The sequence below is a fragment of the Erpetoichthys calabaricus genome, chromosome 13, assembly GCF_900747795.2.
Source record: "Erpetoichthys calabaricus chromosome 13, fErpCal1.3, whole genome shotgun sequence".
Taxonomy (NCBI): domain Eukaryota; kingdom Metazoa; phylum Chordata; class Cladistia; order Polypteriformes; family Polypteridae; genus Erpetoichthys; species Erpetoichthys calabaricus.
This window is the reverse complement of record NC_041406.2, coordinates 66453689-66480731: the sequence shown is the minus strand read 5'-3', so window position 1 is coordinate 66480731 and position 27043 is coordinate 66453689. Positions and strand designations below refer to the sequence as shown.

Sequence of the window (27043 nt, the reverse complement as noted above, 5' to 3'; positions counted from 1 at the left end):
CATTGCTGCTTATTAGCAATAAGAAGCAAATGACAAATGAAACCAGCAGTCCTCCATTTAGCTTGTTTCCACTTACACCTGTGTGTATTTATCTTGCACTTTTGGGTTTAATTAAATACTTGGAAGGAAAATGAAGAGAAAAAAGTGAAGGACTGAGAATTACTCATCCATTTTAGACTTCAAATCATTTGGATGATATCCTTAAAAAGGAAAAAAAAGTCTAGGATGTGAGAATGACTTGATATGGCAGAGTTAAAGCACTAACAAGCCATGAAATTAAATTACTGGTAAGGATTGTTTTCTAATTAAGCAACTGGGTTGGAAGAAAAACCTGCAGCCACTGCGACCCTCTAGGACTAACATAACATGCACGATATATTGATTCATATTTCTGAATTTTTTTACTTGCACAAGCTTATGATGACTTTGATATGCAGCATATTTTGATTGCAGTGTATTTCCTTATACAGTAATGTAATGAATCATTTAAGACTCAAGCTCAAATAAATTAATGTAATTCTGAAATTGGAAAACTATGGTTACTGATCAATATTTTACCTTTTATTGAATGTTAGGTTTTTAAACATGAAGATTCAGGAAGGAGAAGCACATAATATCTTCTGCCCAGCCTATGACTGTTTCCAGCTGGTTCCTGTGGAAGTCATAGAGAGTGTGGTTTCCAGAGAGATGGATAAGCGATACCTTCAGTTTGATATTAAGGTATGAGCGACATAATTATGTTAATTTCTTGATCAGAATTAATCTCAGAAGGAAAATTTATATAAAAATATTATTACAAAAAATGTTAACACATTATGAAGCTACTAGTTTTTCTTTCTTTCTTTCTTTCTTTCTTTCTTTCTTTCTTTCTTTCTTTCTTTCTTTCTTTCTTTCTTTCTTTCTTTCTTTCTTTCTTTCTTTCTTTCTTGTTATAAAAGTTCAAGCTTTTCTATAACTCACTTCATCTCAGTCCCAAATATATAGACTGTTTTAACTGACCTTCTTCAAATCTTCCAATTGATCATATAACAAAGTAACATGGGATAATGAGTAGCCTTTTCACTTTCAAGTAGGAGATCTTCACAAAAGCCTAAAATAATGTTTTGTGTTCAGCAAGTGCATCCATCCATTTTTCCAACCTGTTGAATCCGAACACAGGGTCAGGGTCTGCAAGTGCATTTTGTCACATTTTTTTAATAGTATTAATGCTTTACACCTTTATTGACACACTTTTTATGACATGTCTGCACATGAATAGTTTAAACATTTCACAAATGTGAAGTACGAGAATGGTGCAACAAGGTTCATTAACTTAACACCTAATGTTGTAATTGAGCAATAAAATATTATTGACAGTCAAGTGCTTGCTGATATTCGTCATTGGTTAAGCCAAAGCTTTGAAACGTTGAAATGAAGTGGTGGTACATGTTCACAAATTTCTGTAAAAGTAAGGATGGCCACAGGGGTTTAAAGATCAGAGATAACTTGAATTTTATCGGGGTAGACTGTAAGCTCTAGTAGAAGTATAGATGGAAATATTACAAATATTTTCTTCACTGTTGAATAAAATATACCAATATATTTTAGGACAGTGTGATAATGCAGTATTTAGAACTTCATAGATCAAGTTCTAGGTTTGAATCCCATGCACTGTTGCACATTCTCCTTGTGTCTGCATGTTTCTTATTCCTGGTAACTGAGTTTAACAGCCTCATCCCCCAATGTTAGGGTAACTAGTGTTTCCAAGTTTACTCCATGTTTGTTTGTGTTAGCAAGCCTTAGATGGACTAGTGTCTGTTTTCCTGCCTTAAACCCATTGCTGCCAGGAGAGGCTCTGTTCCCACATGACCCTACGGATAAGTATTAATAACTGTTGATTTATTATCATCAGGAAGGAAAAGTGAGACCACAGGCCATTTGAGGACACATTTTCATCTTCATTTTTGTTTTGAATTTACTGTCTGAACACAGAAGTCGAAAAAGAAGCAGCCAGACAACAGTTATTCTGATTTAGATACTGACTGAGTGAATGCTATTAACCAAACCATTCTTTATCCAATCTCAGAGTCACATATGTGTTACTTCAGTTAACTGTATGTCTGTTTACAGTGGGGTTTTTTTTTCACATAAACCCTTGGAATACGTATACAGCATATAAATATTTTTTTTGAGTTGGGCACAATACATCACTTCAAAATGAATGTCAGTCTGTGTGATTTGTTTTACAAGAGTGTTTTGATTATAAGGTTTTGTAGTATATTGAGAGATTTAATGTCACAGTGCATTCATGAAACACATGAATAAAGAAAACTTTGAGTAATCATTATAAACTCAGGAAAGGTGATTTAATTTAATGTTTTTAGATATGTTGCCTTGTAGAGTGCAATTAAAATTTAAATCAGTAACGTTATGTATCACTTCATCAATAAAGTTCAATGATGTTATACATCAAATCACCAAATACAAGCAAGAAGGTGGTCAAATACTGTGACACAAGAGTAAAATGTTGCTGAAAGTAAAGATAACTAAAGAAAACCAGCATATACATTTACATGGCCATTGCAAATTAACAACAGATACAGTTTAAAATAGCAATATTATTTTTATAAATATTGTTGGGTAAAAGTGACTGACAACGTCTAAAGAAAATGTGGGGGCACCAACCTGGCCACCCAATTTAATAACAAAAACGACAAAAAATGGCAGCAATAAAACAAGCACTTAATGGTGTAAGCACAGGATATAAATCAAAAAGATTCAAAGACTCCGATGGCTCTCTCCTAAGGCGTCTACTATAGCGGGCTCAGGTATAAACTGAGACACCTCCTTCTGAAAATGTGCACCTTTATATTGTTTGGGATTGGAAGGGGTGGAGTATTTTAGAGTGATGATGCCCCATAAGGGTCAGTGACCCCCACCCTCTTTTCAGAGATACGGAGGGTAGAGACAAGACTATTAGCGACAGCACCCCCGCTCGTCCCAGAGTGGTATCGCATACCTGATCTGAGCTGATAAGATGATCTACAGATGCATATGTGTGACAATATACAGTACTTATTAATTATACAGTAATTATTTCAAGACTTAATGGGTCATAAACTAGGCATGCAAATCTTGTTGAGTAATAGAGATGATATTATTATTCCCGGCAGCCATAACACCTGCATTTCAGAACAGGTTATCAGCTTGAAGCTAAGCCTATTTGGGCCTGGCCAGTATTTGGATGGGAGATCATCGGAGAAAAGTTTTGGTTGCTCATGAAAGAGGTGTTTGTGAGGCCAACAGGAGGCACTTACCCTGAGGTCTGTGTGTGGATCTCAGTGCTCCAGTGCAGTGACTGGGACACTGTGCTGTAAATATGGTACTGAGTTCCTGACTCTCTGTAGTCATTAAAGATCCCTGTGCGTCCTTTATAAAAAGCAGAGTGTATCCTGATGTCCACCCTAAATTGCCCATCATGGCCTCCTGCATTCTGCCCCCCTAATCATCTCCTGTCTCTAACTGGCTATCCCTCTCACTCCTTCACCACCTAATAGCTAATGTGTGGTGAGCGTACTGGTGCAAAACAGCTGCTGTCGCATCATCCAGATGAGTGCTACACATTGGTTGTGGTTGAAGTCGTTCCCCTCTGTCTATGAAAAGAACTTTGAGTAGCGAGAAAAGCACTATATAAATTTAATTAATTATTATTATTTCAGTGATAAACTGCCCTTACACTCAGTGCTGCTATCTTAACTACTAGAGTTCTATTTTTGGATTAAGCAAGTCAGAATATAAATAGATGGATAACAGCAATACAAAAGTTTATTGCCATAACTTTGTCATGTGTGCAGAATTTGATTTGGTGAAGCACATACAAACAAAATTCTGTTACAAACATCAGAAGGACAACAGTAGCCATCATTTCCAGACAGCCAGTTTATCAGATTCTCACTTAGACATTCTGTATTTGTCATATTGATGCAGACAAATGCTTAAGGTCAAGACGTTAAGTTCATGCATCTCACAGCTTATGGGTGAGTACTGCTGTGAAATCTGGTTGTCCTGGTCTTGCTTGACTTAAGCTGTTGACCACATGGAGGAAGAGTGGATTGTGTGATTGGGTCACATAAGATCTTAACAGCTTTATGTTTAAGTTTGCAAACATAGAATTAATCCACAGTGGAAATAATTGTCACCTAACATATAAGATATAAACTGTGTGTGACTAAGGTGAACCTGCATTACTATAATGCCACTTCAGGTGTTACATTGTTGTGACACATCACAGTTTTTTTTTTTTTTTTTTTTTTACTTGTGGTCTACTTAGGTTTTTCCTCAATTCTGAATATTTCAGGCTTTTGTAGAAAACAACCCTGCCATTCGGTGGTGTCCCACAGCAGGCTGTGAGAGAGCTGTACGGTTAACGAGGCAGGGTCCAGGGACGACTGGATCAGACCCACTCACCTTCCCTTTGCTGAGAGCTCCTGCAGTAGATTGTGGAAAGGGCCATCTCTTCTGCTGGTGAGTTTCCTGATGATGGGGATTTCTTGTTATGAAGTTAGAAATGTAACAAAAATTATCACTGCAGTAGTGCCCAATCATATGTATTCTATCATTTCCTACTATATGGTAGCAATCGACTGTTTTGAGCTCTGACTCATATATGGCATTTTCTAGCAAAATGTTGCAAGCAGTAAGACTATGAGCACCATTTATTTGTACTACTACAATTGAGGGAATGTCTGTTTTTATTGTTGTGGGTTCAATGTGCCCTTGGAGAAAGAGTGATATAGAGAATGAAGGGAAACCGTCATCTCCAGAAGTCGCATAACTAGAATGAGAGCATGGCCCACACTGAAAAAGGACTGAGATTTCCAGGCTATTTTATCACTGGAACATTTTTACATTTCAGTAGATGTCTGGTTTAACAGCTAAAATTAAAGTCTTTTTCTGTAGAATGCTTGGAGCTTTCTTCAATCCAGCAATAAAGGCTAAGCTGTAACATATAATCTGTTGTTTTGAATTGTTACACTGTAAGATGTACACCAATAGCTATCTCAATTAAACCTAACCTGCTTTGTCTGTAGAGTAAAAAAGCATGAAAAGGAACTAACTCACTAGGACAGGGGTGCCCAATACATCGATCTCGATCAACTGGTAGATCGCAAAGGTAGTGCAGGTAGATCGCGTTGCATTCAAAAAAAATTTTTTTAAACGTTAGTCTATCATATATCCTCCCTATGGCATTTGCCACTTGATTGACATACAGGGCGGCCAGTCTGAGATCTCTTTTCTTCTAATACACTGGTGTGGACGAAAAAGGCACACTGAAAAGCAGGCAGATAATATTTCTCAATTCTCTTTTTTATTCATTTGGAGTCACAGTAAGTAGAGATTCAAAAGAGCATAACTTATTGCCGCAAAGCTCAATTGAACACCGAGAAAAAATTAGGAGGGGTTTTTATAATTCAGCATTTCATGATTAATAAGACAGAAAGAACGTCCTTATCAAAACAGTAAAGTTAAACAATATGTCTGTTGAGCTAAGCATTATCTGTGTTCTCAAAGCTAAGCACAGGAGAGATGCCTTTGCATAAACTACATGTACTTTCTGCAGCCTTGTGACCTTGTCCCTGAAACATTCACTCTGAGAAAGGGAAAACAAGAAACAGCTTAGATTTTAATCATGTGGACACTATTTCTCCTGAACCCTGGAATAACATATTTTTGTTAGTTCATAAGCCAAAGCGTCTCTTACTGGCAAGTTAGAAAAATAGTTATTATAAAAATTCTAATTTACTAAACACAAAAAATACATGGTGCTGAGGAGAACATTCTTCTTCTACACTGGTCATCCCGCACGCACGATCAAACGTGCAAGCTACTGTAAAACTCCATCTGTGATCTAGTTAGCCTTCCAATTTATATCGACTAAAGAAGGGATTTAAAAAAAAAAAATTGTTTGGGGAGGGTATGGGCTGGATGTGGAATTGGAAGAGGATTTTTTTCTCTCACAATGTCACAATCGAAGTGCGTTTGTCTGATCTGTCAATCTATCATTGTTACTTCAAAGAAGGAAAATGGGGAAAGGCACTTTCGAACTGTTCATAAAAACTACGAAACTGACTTCCTTCCGAAAAGCAATCAGAGAAAGAGAAAGGAGAGGGAACTAAAATAACAGTTAATCGGACAGCTGCCATTTTTCACTCGGCTGAATTCAAAAGCAAAGGCAGACACCCTGAAGCATCGTTCCGGGTGAGTCACTCGATCATTAAGCATAAGAAGTCCTTCCAAGATGGAGGGATGATAAAAAGAGGCCTTCGTTGAGACAGATGGCTAGGGAGAAATTCTTGCTGAGATTTCAAGACCCCTGGCCGGAGAAAAAGGAGTTTCTCCTTGTCATTAAACATGCAGAATACAAGCAACTTAATAACGATCAACAGCCGCTAGACTTGGCATTTTTTTTCGATTTGACCAACATGTTGAATGAGCTTAATTTACAGCTGCAAGGAAAAGAGAACTCCATGGTCAATATGATTAGCTCAGTTAATGCTTTCAAACGAAAAATGCAACATCTGTCCTCAAAGCTGCAGCGCCTTGATTTGGGGAACATCCAAAACCTCGTGTCAGAGCTGGAGATGCAATGGAAGGCGTGTGTGCAACTTGACAGCATACGCTACACAGAGCAGATTGAAAATTGCCTGTCAGACTTTGACAGACAGTTTCAAGACTCAGCTTTACTTGAGCCAATCGCTACATTTAAGTGCTATACATTTAGAGAAGATGTTGAGGGTGATTCACCAGCATCAAAAATTGCAACACTGTTTCACCTAAAACTCCTCTACAGTGGAGGATGAGATTGTGACACTACAGGATGACATTCAGCTGAAGTCTGGGGCTCATGGACAGTTTTGGAACTTACTCACAGAGGAAAAGCACCCAAACATGAGGAAATGTGCTACCTCCTTGACTGCATTATTCGCTCTACTTATTTATGCGAGTCAGCCGTTTCCCACATGAAGATTATTAAATCCAAATACTGTAGTGACCATAAATGTATTGAATTGTGATTGTGCCATAAAGGTTATTCAGTTATGCAAGGTACGACAACATATATTTTATGTATAAAGTATACTCAGTATATATATACATATATATATATATATATATATATATATATATATATATATATATATATATATATACTGTATATATATATATATATATATATATATATATATATATATATATATATATATAATTTTTAATGTAGGTAGATCATTTCAACCTGGTCATTTTCAAAGTAGCTCGCAAGCCGAAAAACTGTGGGCACACCTGCACTAGGAGTTACTCTAGGTAGTTAACTTATAGTGCAATCTCCACAATAATAAGAGTTGAATAACGCCTTTATTGAGCAAAATAGTCAAGTAACTATACTGTATATATGAAAAAAATGACCAGTGTTTGTCTACCCTGTTGTCCCTAAATATATTTATGAAACTACTAAAATCTTCTCGCCATATAGCATCCTTTCTAGGTAATCTATAATGAATGCTTCTTTAATTTGCTTTGCAGTTTCCTCTCCATATTACTCTTCTTAAAGTTTTATCAATTGTAACATTGAAACTGAGGCTGAAAACTCTCTTCATTATTTTCTTAAACATGGTCATGCTCTGCTGTACTAACACCTTGGGTTCAGTAGATTTTTCAGTTCCCACTGCTATGTTTTCTTGACCTTGGGTCTTTTTCTATTGTGTTTGTCAGTAATCTCCTCCGATGCCTTCTTGTACAACACTTTTCTTTACATTGTAAGAAGAACAGAATAGAAGAGATGATGAAGTGTTGGAACTCAAAGAGGAAGTCTCTGCTTATTATACCATTAAATGGTATAAAGTGGGCGATTATTACACTGCCGGCAGCAACTTTAACACTTTGTAGTATGTAATAGAGTGGAGATTGGCTTCATTCCAGGTTTGTGACAAAAGAGTGATTGGCTGGTCCAACTCTTACAAAGGTTGCAACAGTAGGCAAAAGTTCAGGCTGGGGTTGCAAATCTGTTTCCAAAGTTGCAGACAACAGACAGTCACTGTTCAGCTGGGCCACAGCCCCTTCCTTTGTCCTCCTTAAATTATTCCCTGTAAACCCAGCAGAATCATCATATTTCTAACAACATTCTACTTGTGTGTTTCTCAGTTTGATACTGTGTTGTTGTCTTGAATGGTCTGTTAATAAAACATTTGTGTCAGTGCATGCTGTTAATGAACTGTGAAGGACTAACACCCCATACACACTACAGGTAGTCGTTGACTTACGGCCTATGCGTCTTATGACCATTCGACTAATGATCACTACCAAGTCTAACGGGCAGACGGCAGTGTTTGCCACGCCAGCTCCGTATGCCGTGACTCATTCATCTCGATCTCAGTTTATTACCTGCAGTGGTTTTGATTACATTCAGTTACATTTGTCTTATAATTACATGAACAAAGCAATTGATCTCAACACCAAAATGAAGGTGATCAAAGAGTATGAGGGAGGAAAGAAAGCAAATGCAATTGCATGTGACTTTAAGTCATCCCATTGTAACGGATGTTTACCACACGCACTGTACTAGTGCACTCTCGTTTTGAATCTGGTTAACCTCCAAAGCTTCTCTGTTGTGACTCACGATGTACTGCTTTGTGTGAACCGCCACAAAGGGGTAATGAAACCACACTGAAGTCCTTTATCTGTTAATGTTTATTATTAACTGTCTGAAATGTTAAAACAGAAAGCATGAGTGCTCAAATCTCTGCTGATACAATTCCTCCTCTCACAGTTAACACAATGAAGGCTCACACTGATGACGTAACATAACACAAACAAAGAAAGAATTCGTGAGGCAGTTAAAGGTTTGGCACCCATGTAAGCAACAGTAATAATGAATCAGAACAATAAAATAAAAAAAATAATAATTTACAAAAGAAAAAAGATGGAAAATCTACACAATGTGCTAAGAATGATGATGATAAGTATATAAAACCAATAATATGATTTAAGGGACTTAGTGTACAGTACTATACATACGGTCAGGCTTGAATACATACACCAGTCCGTCTTAAGTCCCGATCGACTTACGACTGGTCCATTGGAACTGAATGTGGTTGTAAATCGATCGGCTGTTGCTGCTGGAGTATGTGAATTTTCCCTTGGGGATTAATAAAATATCTATCTATCTATCTATCTATCTATCTATCTATCTATCTATCTATCTATCTATCTATCTATCTATCTATCTATCTATCTATCTATCTATCTATCTATCTGTACTATTCTTTTTTAATTTTTTTTTTTAAACGTAGATAATAATCTCTGTTTTCGCCTTTTGTTCACACTATCATGGTGTTCTCTCCAGATCCACATACTTCTGAAAATGCCAGTTTGGCTTTTAAGTGTGGATGGCCGAAAACCCAGTTTTTTGGAAAATGAAGAATTGTGCTCTGATTTCTTTGTGCTTCATTTCCTGATTGATCTCCTCCACAGAAGAAAAACATATTCCAAAAGAAATGGGCATAGAAAAGTTGCTTTCCATGGCGCTTGCTGTTATGTATCTAAATTGTGCGTTGTACAGTTCAAATGCTATATACATATTCAAAATGCATTGTGATGCATCCGGCGCCGCCGTGAGTGGCAGCCTTTTCAGCAGCTCCGTGTATGACTGTATATGTATGTGTACTTTTCTACTTTTATTTTTCTATTTTTATTTATTGATCACTCCTACCACTTTATTTTATGTGGATTCCTTCCCTGGACACACTTACTTTTACAACGTGGGCATGGATTTTAACACGCCGAGACTCGCCTATTCAAGTACTCAACTTCGGGCGCTGAGAACAAATGCCAGTGCCGGTGTGGTTCCATATTTACCCGACGAGGTAAGAAGGCGGTATCGTGGCAGCAGAGCCGGCACTAAGCTAAAAAAGAAGCGGCTTGCGAGAAAGTGGCGTTTCAAGCCTTCGGTGCCTTCTGTGATTCTGGGGAATGTAAACTCAATCTCAAATAAGATCGACGAACTGGCTGCGCTGGTGAAAAATGTAAGGACCTACAGAGAATGCAGTTTGTTGTGTTTCTGCGAAACGTGGCTAAATAACACCATCCCAGATGCCAACGTGGAGCTACCCGGGTTTAGCACAGTTAGAGCGGACAGAGATGCAAGTACCTGTGGTAAGCACAAAGGAGGAGGACTCGCTCTCTATGTTAATACACGGTGGTGTCACTCTGGACATGTTAACGTCAAAATCTCCACTTGCTGCAGGGATATCGAACTGTTGGCCGTAAGTTTACGTCCCTACTATTTGCCCAGAGAGTTTGGACACGTCATTGTTGTTATTGTATACATTCCTCCTCGGGCAGACGTGGAGTCAGCGAGTGACATCATCCATTCCGCTGTTGCTAAGTTACAAACGCAGCACCCTGAGGCGCTTGTGCTAATCGCTGGAGACTTTAACCATGTGACGCTGGACAAAACATTGCCTGCATTCTCCCAGTATGTGGACTGTAACACCCGGGGAAATAAGACTATTGATTTACTGTATGCAAACGTTAAAGACGCATACAGCGCCACCCCGCTGCCTGCGCTTGGGAAAGGAGATCATAACCTGGTTCAGCTTCAGCCTCACTATAAACCAAAAGTTAGAGTCCTACCTGTAACCACACGATCATTCAGGAAGTGGACCCCGGAGGGTGAGAATACTCTGAGAGAACTTTTTGGAACTACAGACTGGGATATCCTGCAGGGATCTCATAATGAGAACATTGAGGAAGTTGTTGACTGCACTACTGACTACATCAACTTCTGTATGGACATTGTAGTTCCAGTAAGAACAGTACGCTGCTATGCTAACAACAAGCCATGGATTACAAGTGACATCAAGGGCCCTTTGAATCAGAAGAAAAGGGCTTTTAAAGACGGTGATCAGCATGAGCTCAAGCGCGTGCAGAAGGAACTCCGAGTCCAACTCAGGGCGGCGAAGGAGCAGTACAGGAGAAAGCTGGAGCAGAAGTTGCAGAATAACAGCATGAAGGAAGTGTGGGATGGGATGAAGATCATCACTGGCTGCAGCTCGAAGCGGGGTACCACCATTGAGAGAGACGTGAAGAGAGCAAACCAAATGAACAACTTTTTTAACAGGTTTGACCACCCTAACCCACTCTCACTCTCACCTCGGAGTACTGCACCCTCCACACATCCTTCTGCTGATACCAGCATAGGAAAAACATCCCCACCCATAATAACAACAGCGCAAGTGAGCAGAGAGCTGAGGAGACTTCGTGCCAGCAAAGCAGCGGGTCCAGATGGAGTATCGCCACGACTGCTGAAGGTCTGTGCATCGGAGCTGGGGGGTCCTCTACAGCGCATCTTCAACCTGAGCCTGGAACAGGGGAGAGTCCCGAGGCTTTGGAAAACATCTTGTATCACCCCAGTCCCAAAGGTATCACGTCCTAGTGAGCTGAATGACTTTCGGCCTGTTGCTCTGACATCACATGTGATGAAGACCATGGAGAGGCTGCTGCTTCACCACCTTAGGCCACAGGTTCAACACGCCCTTGACCCTCTGCAGTTTGCATATCAGGAGAAGGTGGGAGCGGAAGATGCCATCATCTATATGCTACATCGATCCCTCTCTCACTTGGACAGAGGCAGTGGTGCTGTAAGAATTATGTTTCTAGACTACTCTAGCGCCTTCAACACAATCCAACCTCTGCTCCTTAGGGACAAGCTGACAGAGATGGGATTAGATTCATACCTAGTGGCATGGATCGTGGACTATCTTAAAGACAGACCTCAGTATGTGCGTCTTGGGAACTGCACGTCTGACATTGTGGTCAGCAACACAGGAGCGCCACAAGGGACTGTACTTTCTCCGGTCCTGTTCAGCCTATATACATCGGACTTCCAATACAACTCGGAGTCCTGCCATGTGCAAAAGTTCGCTGATGACACTGCTATCGTGGGCTGTATCAGGAATGGGCTGGAGGAGGAGTATAGGGACCTAATCAATGACTTTGTTAAATGGTCCGACTCAAACCACCTACACCTGAACACCAGCAAAACCAAGGAGCTGGTGGTGGATTTTAGGAGGCCCAGACCCCTCATAGACCCAGTGATCATCAAAGGTGACTGTGTGCAGATGGTGCAGACCTATAAATATCTGGGAGTGCAGCTGGATGATAAATTAGACTGGACTGCCAATACTGATGCGCTGTGCAAGAAAGGACAAAGCCGGTTATACTTCCTTAGAAGGCTGGCTTCCTTCAACATCTGCAATAAGATGCTGCAGATGTTCTATCAAACAGTTGTGGCGAGCGCCCTCTTCTACGCAGTGGTGTGCTGGGGAGGCAGCATTAAGAGGAAAGACGCCTCACGCCTGGACAAACTGGTGAGGAAGGCAGGCTCTATTGTTGGCATGGAGCTGGACAGTTTAACATCTGTGGCAGAGCGAAGGGCGCTCAGCAGGCTCCTATCAATTATGGAGAATCCACTGCATCCACTAAATAATGTCATCTCCAGACAGAAGAGCAGCTTCAGCGACAGACTGCTGTCACTGTCCTGCTCCACAGACAGATTGAGGAGATCGTTCCTCCCCCAAACTATGCGACTCTTTAATTCCACCAGGGGGGGTAAACGTTAATATTTAACATTATACATAGTTATTGTCTGTTTTTTTCACCTGTATTATTATCATTCTTTAATTTAATATTATTTATTGTATCAGTATGCTGCTGCTGAAGAATGTGAATTTCCCATTGGGATTAATAAAGTATCTATCTATCTATCTATCTATCTATCTATCTATCTATCTATCTATCTATCTATCTATCTATCTATCTATCTATCTATCTATCTATCTATCTATCTATCTATCTATCTATCTATCTATCTATCTATCTATCTATCTATCTATCTATCTATCTATCTATCTATCTATCTATCTATCTATCTATCTATCTATCTATCTATCTATCTATCTATCTATCTATCTATCTATCTATCTATCTATCTATCTAAAAGGAATATAATTTACCATTCACTACAGTTTTGTAATAAATACCGTAGCCAGCAGTGATATCTTAGTCAAAAATTCTGTGCTCCTTGAAAATAAGATTTTAACGAACTCAGTTGACAGTCTCTTGTCAATGTTTATGATTTAAACTTGATCCATTCAATAAGTAGGGTTGCTTTCTGCAACAGAATGAAATGGACAGATGTAGGATGTAGCCAAGCCCATAAGAATTCAGGGCAGAGACTCAAAGGCACAATGCAGTAAAGCGAAAATATAGACAAAGGTGCGTACACATTTATTTAATTATTTTCTATGTTGAGCTAGTTTTACAGATGTTGTTTGGTAGAAGATTGTGGACTGATGTAGAGTGCTCGTAATCAGTCCATTCGTGAATGAACATAAAGCCAATCGTTTTTTTCTTTTTAATTTAATTTTAACATTTGTGGTGTTTTTATTTCATGACAAGACAGCCATCGCCAGTTCTGAAGACTGTTACTTTCATCTGTAATCAGCTCGTTAACATGACACGAGGACACTTCCCTGCGGCTATTTTAAGAATTAATCCCTTTTTCTGTGCTGTATGAATCAGAATCCTGCACATGCTAATAGTCTTGAAAGCACATAAAGCACAATGGTGTTTGACATTTACAGGGCTCTTAATTTTGCATTACAACATTCCTTCAAGAATTTTTCTTCCCAATGTATGCTTGTCCAGCATAGGTGAAGGTCTACATCATATGTGTTTTTGGTTGTTTTAGTTTGATCAAGGATACTTTTGTAAACAACATGACGACACTAATATGGACAGAGATCACTTTTGTGTAAAAATGCCATATTTAAATGAAAGCATTGTAGTGTGGACAAGAGTAGGCCATTTACAAGTTTATCTCAATTGGTTAACTATTAACTAGGCTGCACTTTCATATTATCCAGTCCTGTGCTACATATGGTATGTTATCTGTTTAATATATTTGGCTGGGTTATTGGTTGCTCTCTCTGTGCTTTGCAAAAAAAAAAACGTAATACCGTATTTCATCCAACACTACTGATAACCACAACAGTTAAATCTCTTAATCTTTTCCCACTTCATTGTGGGGTTGATGTGCTTGATCAACCCTCTCCAAACAGCTCGGTCCTGCACCTCCTCGCCAGTCAGGCTGTTTTCCTTCAGATCTTTTAATGTATTCATCCACCTCCACTTCGGACTCCCTCAATTTTTTGTCCCCGTACTTCCATGCCCATTACTCTTTTACCCACGTATTCATTGTCTCTTCCACTTCCGTACCACTTGAGTCTACTTTTCTGTACTTTTTTAGATGTTTCTCCCACTTCTGTTGTGTCTCTGGATTGTCTCATTTCTTATTCTGTACTTTTTTGTAACTCCCATCTCAACATTCTTGTTTCTGCCACATCTAGCGCCTTTCTTCTCTCAGGCCTTCCTCTTTTCCACTTACCAGGCAGCTCTATCCTTAACGTCCTTCTCCCAATGTACTCAGCATCTCTCCTCTGCACATGTCCAAACCAATGGAATCTCGCCTCTCTGACTTTGTCTCCCAACCGTTCCAACCTGAGCTGATTATTTGCTAAACTAATCTACTGTATATCATTTTTAAAGTAGCTGTTCTGTTATCCATATTTTCTCTTATCCATCACAGCCTTGCTCCCGATTCCTGACAGATAATCGAGGTTTTACTGTACTTTGTTTTAGTTGTCAGCTGTTAGTTATTTACTTTTATTTAATAAATCCTTCACGATTAATATATATATCTGGTCTAAGCATATTCTACACAAACTGTCACTTTCAAACCATGTTTTGCATCTATCTATCTTAGATCTATCTATCTATCTATCTACCTGTACTATTATTTTTTAATTTTTTTTTTTTAAACGTAGATAATAATCTCTGTTTTCGCCTTTTTTTACTTCTATTCTTTTATTATCTAGTCTTAAGGCTTCTGGAGATTTCACAGGGCTTAGCATATATTCACACACTGTTTGCCATCCTAGAGCACAAACTAGTAGTAACAGTATGTTACATTTCAGCAGGTTCAGGAAAATCATTTAATTTGGACGTTTTTTTTAGAAATAAAATGATGCCTTATAATTTAAACAGGAGGGTTTGTTTATTAATCAATGCACAGTTCACCACCTGCATATTTTCTTAGCACTTAATCTCACAGTTTCATTCTTTGTGACAACAAAGCTAGTATTAATACAGGGTAAGGAGTACAGGTGTGTTACTGGTTCCATGACCAGTGCTCCAAAACCAAAGAACCATTCTGATTTGACCCAGTGGGTGTTACCAACATTGTGGAGTGTATGGAAAGATGTCATCTTAAGGCAGTGTGTAATTGTCACAACAGACAATTGCATCACAAACTCTTTTAGGGCTAATTTTATTTTTGTTTCTTTTCTCCCAGGCCTGAATATTTTTCCAAATACTAACTTTTTTTTAAAAAAGAACACACAGCAATTGTTTTAACATATCAAATCAGCAAAAAATATTTACTTTTGACAAATGTTACTGTCTTGCATGTTGTATTAGCCTGCATACTATATGATTTCACATACATGTTACACAGCAAAGTCCTACAAAGTCTGATATCGCTCAAAGCAGCCAATTGCATGCGTTGCCACACTGCACTGCTTACAATATGTGTTGCACTGGTGTTTCCTTTTCAATTGTCTGTTGCTGCATTTTCTCACATATATTGTTAGTGTGTACTGTAGAGAAGACAAGTCACCCGTTTGGCATCATGCCACTGCCAACAAGTTTTCTGCCTGCATGAAAACCGTATTGTCACCTCTTTTCATCTTCAGCCTGTGAAGGCCTGTGTCTCCTGTTCACCCTCACTGTGCCACAAGTTCCAAATCCCCTGCTCTGTAGCTCCATGATCAATTCTGGGCATGTATAAAAATTGTCCATGTACACAACGTGACCCAGATGTTCATAACCCTTAAGCAGCTCCAGCACAACCTGACTTGTCAAGGGACAGTTCTCTCTTTGAAAGAAATACTTTCCTGTATATGTGATTACTTTCAGGCAGAAACCAGTGTTTGCTTCTGCCAGTACAAAATCCTTTATGCCATACTTTGTGGGCTTGTCTGGCATATATTGGCAGAAAAACTTGGTGTCCCTTTTATTTTATCATAGATTCATGCACAGACAAATCACGGCCAGGCTGCTAAAATTGTTTATATGTTGGTTTCACAATGTCAAGCGGGGCTGATCTTTATACATGAGGTTATAGCCTGGCTCACCCCTTGGGGTTTGCGTCTGGTTATCACAGAAGTGAATAAAACTTTGCAGCAGCACGTACCTATCATCACGCAGCATAACCTGTCCAAAGCCACCAGGGGCCAACGCACATTTGGACCAATGCTCCCTGAAGTTATATCACCAGTCTAGTCCCATCTCTATTTGTAATGCCACAAACCCCTTCATCTCGTCTTTTGTTGTGGGTTTCCACTTTGAAAAATGAGAATGCAGTGCAAGTGCAGCCCACAATTCAAAAAATTGCTCTGCTTACCTGTTTGTCTCATCTGACAGTAGCTGAAAAGCAGCATCAGGAGAGAGCAGCCTGAAGTAGTCCAACGGCTGGTAATCTGTCATGTCCAACAGAAAGCCATGCTGTCTTGTGAAGTCTGGTAGCCAGTTTGGCTCCCACGGATCAATGTCTGGGTATTCCTCCCACATGAACCTTGCCGTAGGTGCGTTGGCTGCGCGAATGCGTGCTCAGCTGGCAGCCAATCAGCTGGGGTGGCATTGGCTGGTGTCCAATCAGCTGATGCCAGTTCCTCACTCTCTTGCTCGATCTCCTGATCACTGTCAACAAAATCAGATTCTGAAAACTCAGAGTCCGACTCAGCGATAATGCGCAAAACATCATCATCTGAGTATTTTCTTTTCTGCACTCGCTTCGCTCCCTTGTGAGATGTCGATGCCATCCTGCCTTTGTTTATATTTGTTTACATTTCATAACTCATGCACACGCAAGGATTAGATGCCGAGTCAATGAGTCTAACATTCCTCCGAGCAGAGAGAGAATGCCTGTGACGTAACAGTGAGTTTTGTTGCTATTAACAGCTGATTGTTGCCCTCTACCACTGGATGTCGACTTTTGTCGACATGCGCCCTCAAACCCTCCTGTCGACAAGAGTTAAGGTCATCTCAACATGTACTCCCATGATTTGTGGGCTACTTTTTTCATGCATCATGCAATGTAACAAATGTATTTTCAGGAAATTAAACAGGAATCAGCTGACAGGCACAGCTCCAAGAAGGTGAATTCAAGTACCAGCTGTATGAAGTTGGCATTCTGTCCCATATCTACCTGGGGTATTACTTAGATAATTTGGTTTTCTTCCTACATCTCGAAGACTTTTTTTGTTAAGTTAACTATGAATTTGATTGAAATTGTGAATTTGCATTTGGGATTAATAAAGTTGTGTGCCTGCCTATCTATCTATCTATCTATCTATCTATCTATCTATCTATCTATCTATCTATCTATCTATCTATCTATCTATCTATCTATCTATCTATCTATCTATCTATCTATCTATCTATCTATCTATCTATCTATCTATCTATCTATCTATCTATGTAATGACTCAAAATGGGCTAGTCAGTGTGAGTTTGGATATGGACACGAGTGTCTGCAGTGTGAACTGGTGTCTCATCTAGGGTTGCTTCTGACCTTGCACCCAAGGTTTCCAGGATATACTTCTTACTCTCTGACCCTAACCTTGGATGAAGCAGATTTTAGAGAATGTATAATGGACGAGAATTGGTAGGATTATTTTTGAGTTTTCATGCTGTAATGGCATATTTGTGTTTTTTCATCAAAGAATAGCAGACTGGTGAATCACAGAGACACTGAGGCCAGTACAGCAAATACTGATTTCTCATTTCAGGAGCTTTGATGTTATTTTAAATTACTGTACAGTCATGGACACTTGAACAGCCATTCAGTACACCAAGGTCATTACTCCATTCCATTGATTTTTTTCACAGTCTTTCACAAAGAAGATAGCACAAAAATATAAAAATCTATAAGTATTAAGGAATGTGTTAGTATGTCTGTGATATGTTTTAGTCTTTTCAATACTTCAAAGTTGCCCAGTTGTTACATTTGTCATCTACCTTTTTCTCATTCTGTCTGAGATAATGGATCAGAGTTTATTACAGTGGATGTCTGTGTGTTAATTACCAGTTTAAGGAAGAAGTTCAAAGACTAGTATAAAACAACTTAAAACAATAAAGGCGCTTACCAATTTAAATAGTTGAAGTGCAAGCGTGCACTTCTGCAGATATTTAATTTTTGTTTCGGCAGGACCACGCTGTGTGACGCCGACGTCTGGGCATGCGCGGGTTCAGGAAAGGCCTACTAGACTTCACGTGTGCCCAATCAAAACTTGACCATCTTCATAGCAACTTGCCACAGCAAAGTAAGAAGCGTGGAGTGTTAGGGTTATGCATGCGTGCATTATTTCAGAGAAGGGGATCCTGTTACAAAAAAGAAACTTACTATAGAAAGTCGAGAGAATGCATTGGCTTGTCCGGCTGAATCATGCTGTGGGTGCGCTCATGTGTGAGGCCGCCATGTAATTTAATATAGACTTTATAAGGGTAGGGTGTGTAACATAAATGGAGTGCCTCCCATTGCAACGGGCCGATACTCCACCAACTTCAGGGCAGAGGCAGAATCTCTACACACAGCAGTAGCGTAGCCCCTGTCCAGGAACATGAAGATGAGCCATGCCAGTAAGAGGTCACCTTTACTGATACCCTTTCTGTGCTGAGTGCACTGAAGGAACTTTAGTTAAAGTTGAAGGTTCACAACAAGTAACTGAATGCATTCGCATCCACTCTGTCAGACTAACCACACAGGTAAATTTGACACTCCAGTGGATTCCTTCATATTGTGGAGTCTATAGAAGTAAGACGGCTGACAGGGTGTTTAGCTGGACCAGGACAATACAGAATGTCTTGTGTCATGAGGAAAAGACCATCGTCAAGACCCTGGTCCAAAAGAAATGGTAACAGCAGTACCTAAACTTTCACCAGAATGACAGCTACTACCATCTGAAGAGAGCTAACCAGGTGATCCTGTGCAGACTCGGAATTGGACACAAGAGAATGTGTGCCTTCATGCACAATAAACTGAAAGTCAGTCAGAGGGACAGATGCAGTTGTGACAATGGCCTAATGAATGGTACATACCTCCTTCAAGATTGCTTCCTGGTCCACGTGGTCTGACCAAACAACCCTGAGAACAAAACTCTTTGGCGACCTGGTGGAGCTACGGAGGACAGCTGCATTTGTGTGGGCAGCTGGTCTGGACATCTAGTGATTGTCAAAGATAGATCCACTGTTATAAATTGTTTGCCACCGATAAAAGTGGTGGCTCTGTGGCTAAGGATCTATGCTGGTATCTGGAAGGTTGCCAGTTCAAATCCCATTACTGCCAGAAGGGATCCTACTCTGTTGGGCCCCTGAGCAAAGCCCTTAACCTGAAAGTTGCTCCAGGTGCGCTGTACAATGGCTGACCCTATACTCTGACCTCCAAAGGATTCATACAGTCTACCAAATTCCAAAAAATACCAAAAAAAATTTCTGACCAGAATCAGGATAGAATTTCATCATTCACTATACACTATACAGATGATTAAACAGTCTGCTGTATTTAATACATGGTTGTTGGGTGAGTTTCTGTTAGAATTGTTGGTTAAATGAACTATACTGAAATGTTCTAAAAAAAATCTTGAGTTGATGATGTACCTTCCAGGTGCTAACAATGTGGAATTTGCACATTCTCCCGATGTCTGTGTGGATTTTACTCCTGGTTACTTTAGTTTTCCTCCCACATGCTAAAGACATACTGTACATGTTGGGTTGATTGCCAACTGTGAATCCATTGACTAGAAATGTTTTCATTTTCACATAACTGTAAATTTTAATATTTGTTTGTGTAACTTGTATTTTGTAATGCTGAACAACAGATATGCCGATGCACCCTGAAGCCTTTCTTACTTTTATAAAGACCAAGAGGCCTGATAGTATTGGGTGTGGTATAGATGTATAAGGTTTGAGATGGAAAGAATCAGTTTCAGATAAAAAGATCAGTTCTATTTAATATAATTCACCTTTCAGTAATAATTTTGGATGCACCTGTAATTATGTACGAACCATAGGGGCTGGTATATTTAAAACAAAATATATTCTTTATATATTAAACTTGTAAATTCACAAAGAAATAAGTAGGCAGTTTTTTGATTGCTTGGCACCATTCTGGTGAATCTGACTATGTTTAATACACAGATTGGTTAATTGAAACTGGTAGGAACTCTGCATTACCTTAGGCGGGAGCTTGTGTGTTCATTCAAAGCTGGAAATACTCTATACAAATCATAAAGCATCATTTTCCAAAACTAACACTACTGATATTAAAAAATAGGTAAAACTGCACCGGTTTCTTGAATTACAAAAGAGACTGGAAAGGAGTTTGTCGCGTTATCTGATGTTGAAAGAACCCAATATAGATGGTGTCAGAATGCAGCAAACAAGTAGTTGGCACAGGGCATGTGTCTGCATTAGCGGCAACGGAGGTGCAAAGCCGAGTGATATTGACTCACACATACGCACTGCAGACGTCACGGGCACAGACAATCCTGCACAAGTCATACTGAACAGATAGGGAGGGAGCTACACGTCCTTTACTGTGTTATGTGTGCAGTATTTATATTGATCATACATACTGTATTTAGCCTTGATGCGTTTCATTAATATTTACTTGATACATTCTTACTATTATACCTACTACATACGCCATTGTGTTCCAAACCTATAATGTTTTTCTTAGCTGGTTGTCGTTTTGTTTTGGTGGTTTGGGTTTAATGTTGTTCTTTTGTTAACTTTAGTTTGCAGATATCAGTTCATCTGCTGGGGCATAGGATGTCTGTTTATAGTGGTACTGACCTCATATTACGAAACATCTTTTTGATCTAGTGCTTGATTGACTAGCACATTGGCGTCTCTGCCGTTCATTTAATTTAGATTCTTTCAAATGCTTTATTAAAAGTATTAATGTCGAAAAAAGACAACTAGGATTGGTTTGTTTTTATATTGGAAATTCATAATTACTAGTGCATATACACAGAAATCAAATTGCCTACCTTGGATTTGGTGGGTCTGGTGGCATAGTACAGTATTTTAATAATCCTGGTGTTAATTTCTATTAGGGTTGCCATTCAAATATGGAAAAAGATGATCCTCTGTGGCAACCCCTAAAAATATGGAGAAAGATGATCTGCTTTGGTTTCTTACGGGAACAGCCAAAAGAAGAAGAAACTGCTTTTCAAATAAAAAAAATAATAATTGGACAGTTTCACTATAGCAGTCTGAAAGTCCTCTTTTTACAACATTGCTTTACTAGAAATGTCAGCAGCACGGATTAGTGGGGTACCTGTGCATACTATTAGTAAATTGGGAAACACACCATCTCCCTGATCAAGTCATGGCTGACAGCAAACCCTTGATTTCAATTTGACATTTTTCTTTAGTTTAATTGATTTTATTGTAATTATTCCAAACAAATAGATTAATTTTTACAAAAATTAGGATTGAAAACAAATCAACCCCCACCCCTGAGAAAGAGAGCATGGCCAACGGAGTAAAACTTAAAGCTAGTAAAAATAAATACATTAATGAGTTTAATAGGCGGATAAAGATAAATGGAGAAGAAAAAATGGGAAGAGAATCTGCTTCTTTAGTGCTTTAAGAGCTTATTCTAAAATATTATTGATTAGATCCTGCCAGGTTTTGAAAAAGTTCTGCACAGATCCTCTAAGTGAGAATTAGATTTTTTCCAATTTCAAATAATATAAAACATCAGTTACCCATTGACTTAAAAGACGAGAGTTAGGATTCTTCCAGTTTAGCAAAATATGTCTGTGTGCCAATAGTGTAGTAAAGACAATCACAATTTGTTTGTCCTTCTGCACTTTAAGCCCATCTGGAAGAACACCAAACACAGCTGTTAGTAGATTAGGAGGGATTGTGACCCCAAGGCTGTCTGAAAGGCACTTAAAGATTTTGGTCCAAAATGATGTTAATTTGGTGCAGGCCCAAAACATGTGACCCAGTAAGGCCAGAGCTTGATTGCAGCGTTCACAGGTTGGATCTCGCCCTGGAAACATTTTGGACAGTTTTATGCGAGACAGATGTGCTTGATATATAATTTTGAGTTGAATAATTGTATGCTTTGCGCATATGGAGCTCAAGTGAATTCTCTGCATTGCTACCTTCCACTCCTTTTCTGATATGTTGAGTGAGAGATCCTTTTCCTATTGTCCTCTTGAATCTTTGAAAGGGAGGGACAGTAAAATAATTTTATATATTGCAGAAATGCTGTCTTGAGTCCTCGAAACTGAGCAACATTTTTTCCCAGCATAGAGGAAGGTGAGAGATAAGGAATATCGGGCAGGTTCTGTTTAACAAAGTTTCTAATTTGACGATAGTGAAAGAAATGTGTTGCTGGAAAGTTAAATTTAGAATGTAATTGTTCATAGGATGCAAAGACATTGTCTATGTAAAGATCTCTAAGTGATTTAATCCCAAATGCTTTCTAGACATTAAAAACTGCACATGTTTGAGAGGGTTGAAACAGTTGGTTCTAATGCAGAGGTGCCACCGATTTGACACTTTTCTATTAGATTTCTTTCCTTAACCGGGTGTGTGGACCTCTTAATCGAAATTAACTGCATATTAAGTGCAATTTATCTTATTTCCTTCAAGCATATTAAAATTTTTCAATAAAGCAGAAATAACACCATTATTAATTTCAGTTTTATATAAAGTTTGCCTATGCATATTAAATCATTCCAGTTAGTTTGTTGAACAGTTTTTTTGTAACTGAAACAAAACCCAACGACCACCAAACCACCAGGTGGTTGCTATGTTTGGGGAATCCAATTAGTGTTGTTTGGACTGCTATGTTACAAGACAACATAACAAACGCACTAACAATTACACAAGCAATAAAAGATTAAAAAACAGAAGCATCAAATCATGGTTCAGCTATTGTGCACAATAACTCAAGTTGTGCATAACTGCGTGATACACACAAGTCAACTCTGCAGCTGATACCTTAAAAGGAGGAGTCATTAATTAGATTGAAAATGTGTACTGATTAGGCTTTAAAATAGCAATGAATATACTGAAAAAATGTAGTTGTTTTAAAATGTGCATTGTTGCAGAATGTATCTATGATTCTCTATAACATCCACAAAATCACATCCTGATTTGACGGAGTATACAGCACAGCTTCTTGTCCATGCTTTGGTCTTGTCACAACTGGATTACTACAACTCACCACTAGCAGGAGGACCGCGTCTGCCATCAGGCCACTGCAAATGGTCCAGAATGCAGTGGTCTGCCTCGTATTCATCCAGCCAACATGAGCACATGTCACATCTTTCTTCTGGTCACTACATTGGCTCCCTGTAGCAACACACATTAAGTTCAGATCCTTGATGCTTGCCTACAGAGTAGTCAAAAGGTCAACACTTATGTATATGGAGTCACTGCTATTCTTGCCCACCTAGGTCTGCCAGTGAACAGCATCTGGTAATGCCACCTCTGCTTGGTATCAAATCTCAGTCCGGACCCTTTTCATATATAGCTGCCTCAATGTGTTTAACTCTTTGAGGGCTGAATATTTTTTCCAAAAAAACTGCTAACAAAGCAATGGTTTCACACGTAAATCAACTTCAAATGTCTGTTGCTGCATGCTGTGGCTGCTGTTGACGCCTGTTTATCGTCTCTGGCAGCTGCTCAAGGGGCAGCTCAATGGCCAAAAGGAATACTGTGGCAGTCCGGCTGCCTGGCTATCTTCATGTGGTGGTGGTGGCGGCAGTTGCAGTGCGATGCAATCTGATTCATATCTCTTGTCATCGTAAGTGCCAGTATCCTCCTAGGCGAACTTGCTGTAGGCACATAAGCTACGTGAACATGTTCAGCACTACAATCAGCCAACGCTGGCACCTCTCTTTCGTTTTCGATTTCCATCTCCACACCACCTGCATCAAAATCAGAGTCTGATTCAGCGATAACACACAAAATGTCACCTGCCAAGTATTTTGCTTTGGTCTCTCGCCAGACGTCGATGCCATTTTAGAGGTCGACTGCTCTTCGCTACTCATTCATGCGAAGGAAATCAAAGTCAAATCAAGCAAGCTAACTTTCCTTCTAGCAAAGAGAGTGAAATAGCGGATTACCATCCTCTACCCATGAATTTTGACAGAAGTCGACGTTCACCCTGAAAGAGTTAAAAAGCAATTGAAAATGCTACTATTCTATGAAAATCTGTCCAAATTGTTAATGGATGTTTTCTGCTCTGTGGATATCTGTCATATTGTTAAAACTGATCATTTTTTTAGGTTAGGGTGATCTATTTTTGTAACCGTGTTCTGCTGCACTTATTCAAAACAATCCTTAGACTGCTGTTACTCGAGTATGTTGGCCTCTTTTATAAGCTGCTTTGGATCAAAATGCACTAAACAAATAAGTGTAGATATAAATTTGAATTAATTGTAACTATCTTAACTTTCAGCTCAAATGGATGGAAATATTAGCATGATCAATTTTTACTCCTTATTGCCTAGTTTTATTGGTTGCAGTATAATATAAGCTATAATTTAGGCCATAGCAGGTACCATACAATACATTAAACAACAACATACCATGTCTGCTTTGGGAGAAATGTGAGTGAGGTATAAGGAATCGAGCGATCCACTCTGTGTCATCTGTGGACATGAGTAATACCTGCACTGTCCTGTTCAGATCAGATACCCGTTCATGGCCAACCAAAAAAGCTTGACAGCAAGCATATTCGTAACCGGGGACAGGGCTGACCCACTGACATTCTGCCTTGCACTAACACGTATACCCTGACAGCTTCTTACATGTTGATTTGCATTAACAGGCACCATTGTGTGTAGCGTCTTGTTCTGGATGTTCCACTATACTGCACAACGTGACTTGTGATTTTGTTTTTTGATCATCAGTGTATGAGCACAGCATATTAGAAAAAGTGACACTGATGCGCAGTCTAACTCAGCGCGCAGTGCTTGACCGTCTGCCCTGTTAGCACGGCACGAAAATGAAACTTCACTCCACTTGTATAACTAATTTCATTTTAGTTGTCCTTAAGTGATTCTCTGCACTTTGAAGACACAGTGTAGATATGAAACAATGTGTATGAAGATACAGGTCAAATCATATCCCTTATTGATAAAGTACATACAGCACACTGTATTTTATGTTCCAATATGGGACAACCCCGTATTGTAATGGGCAGGTGGCGACTCTACTGATGTGTATGGATGTTCATAATGAAGAAACAACACAGGAAACAATCGGGTGCCAGTGACCCGCTACTACTATTAATAGACTTGGATTCATCTGGCACTACTTCACTAAGTGTGAAGTGCGTTCAAATTGACTGGATTAAATCAACGCATTTAGGGGTTGTGTTAAAAAATGTAATTGCCTAAAGTTTTAACGCATTAATTGCTCACGTTAATGGTGATTAATCAGCAATTCTACTTTCTTTGTCTAGATTTTAGCTGCTGTCCTGCAGTTTATAGCACTAATTCTGCTGCTGCTGTTAAACTAGTGGTCACTTTAAACCAGACAGTTGGCTTGATGGAGAATAATTACTTATTGCTTTGTTCCTACATTTATTTAAAATAAAAAAAAATTGATCGTGTTGAGTAATATTTTTGCACAAAAGAGTAACAAGAGAATCTGTTCCATTAAACATCTTTTTGCCAAGAGCTTTGTGGAGATAAGTTGAGGCTCACATTGTACGAGATCATTAAATCTCATCCAGGCTTTGAGAACTTAATGTACAACTGCTCAGAAGGGAATCTTTTTAGATTTTCAAAGAGAACATGGTTATGGCTTTGAGGATGAATGAGGCAAATGACCTGTCCTGCTATTTATAATTCTATTATTGCTCTAGCTTCTAATTGCTCTGCTGGCAGTTTGCCTCACATAAGTTTTTCCCAAGTGTGTTCTTCCTCACGAGTTTCCAATTCTGTTTAAAGGATTATGCTTTACAAACTCATTTGTACACCCTTGTGTTTTCTGCTGCATGTTGTTTGATCTCTTTTTCATTGGTTTATATTTCAGATAGTATGATAAGTTCTTTATTTGTTTTGCTGACTCACAGAGTTCAGTTTAAGACTAAGGGAAAAAAAAAAATCTAAAAGTACATTAGCCACAAATAGAATGTTGGCAAGGACTGAGAGTCTGCTTTTGGCGGGTTACAGCAAAGCTTTGTGCCGCCGGATATTTAGACCTGTGTGATGTACATCACATTTGATGACTAGATGTGTAGGGTCCGTTTGTCCTCATTTTAGGGTGGCAGGAATATATAGGTTTTACAGTGATTCATTATTCAAAGCAATAACAGAAAAGTATATAACCATGAAACATATCCTTACATAAGCTCACATATCAAATTAAATGAGAAGTAATAAAGAGCTCTCAAACTTTATATACAGTGTAATAGAAATCAAGATTACCAATGCAAAGACTCAAGGTGGTCCAGCCATCATTGTTAATATTTAAGTGTAGTTAAATACATATCTGTCTTTCTGTCTCTCTCTCTCTCTATATATATATATAGTAGCAGTAGAGGCTTTTATCGACCTCTTGAACCCTCAGGTACCATGCCAAACACCAGGTAAAAGTCCAAGACTTGTTTCTTTTATTATAATCCTGTGCACTAAGCACCCTCCACTCCACACTACACATACAATAAATCAATACTATTCTCTATAATCACAATACCAACCCTCCTCTCCCAGACACTTCGCCACCCTTCCTCCCAGCTCAGCTCAGTGTCTGGGCTTTCCCAGAGTCCTTTTATACCCCCTGACCCGGAGGTGTTCCTGTCCAACAATCCACAAGTCCTTATTACTTCCGGGTCAGGGTAAAAGTCCTTTTC

The 27043-nt window shown here is 39.1% G+C and overlaps 1 protein-coding gene across 7 annotated transcripts in view; it reads left to right on the top strand.

Moving 5' to 3' along the window:
• ankib1a (ankyrin repeat and IBR domain containing 1a) overlaps nt 1-27043 on the top strand; it is a 393960-nt gene that overhangs the window by 283911 nt on the left and 83006 nt on the right. For all 7 annotated transcript variants that reach the window (XM_051936157.1, XM_051936159.1, XM_051936161.1 and 4 more), the window contains 2 exons: nt 576-720; nt 4337-4503. In XM_051936157.1, the coding sequence (XP_051792117.1) occupies nt 576-720; nt 4337-4503 (312 nt within the window). The remainder of the gene's footprint in view (nt 1-575; nt 721-4336; nt 4504-27043) is intronic.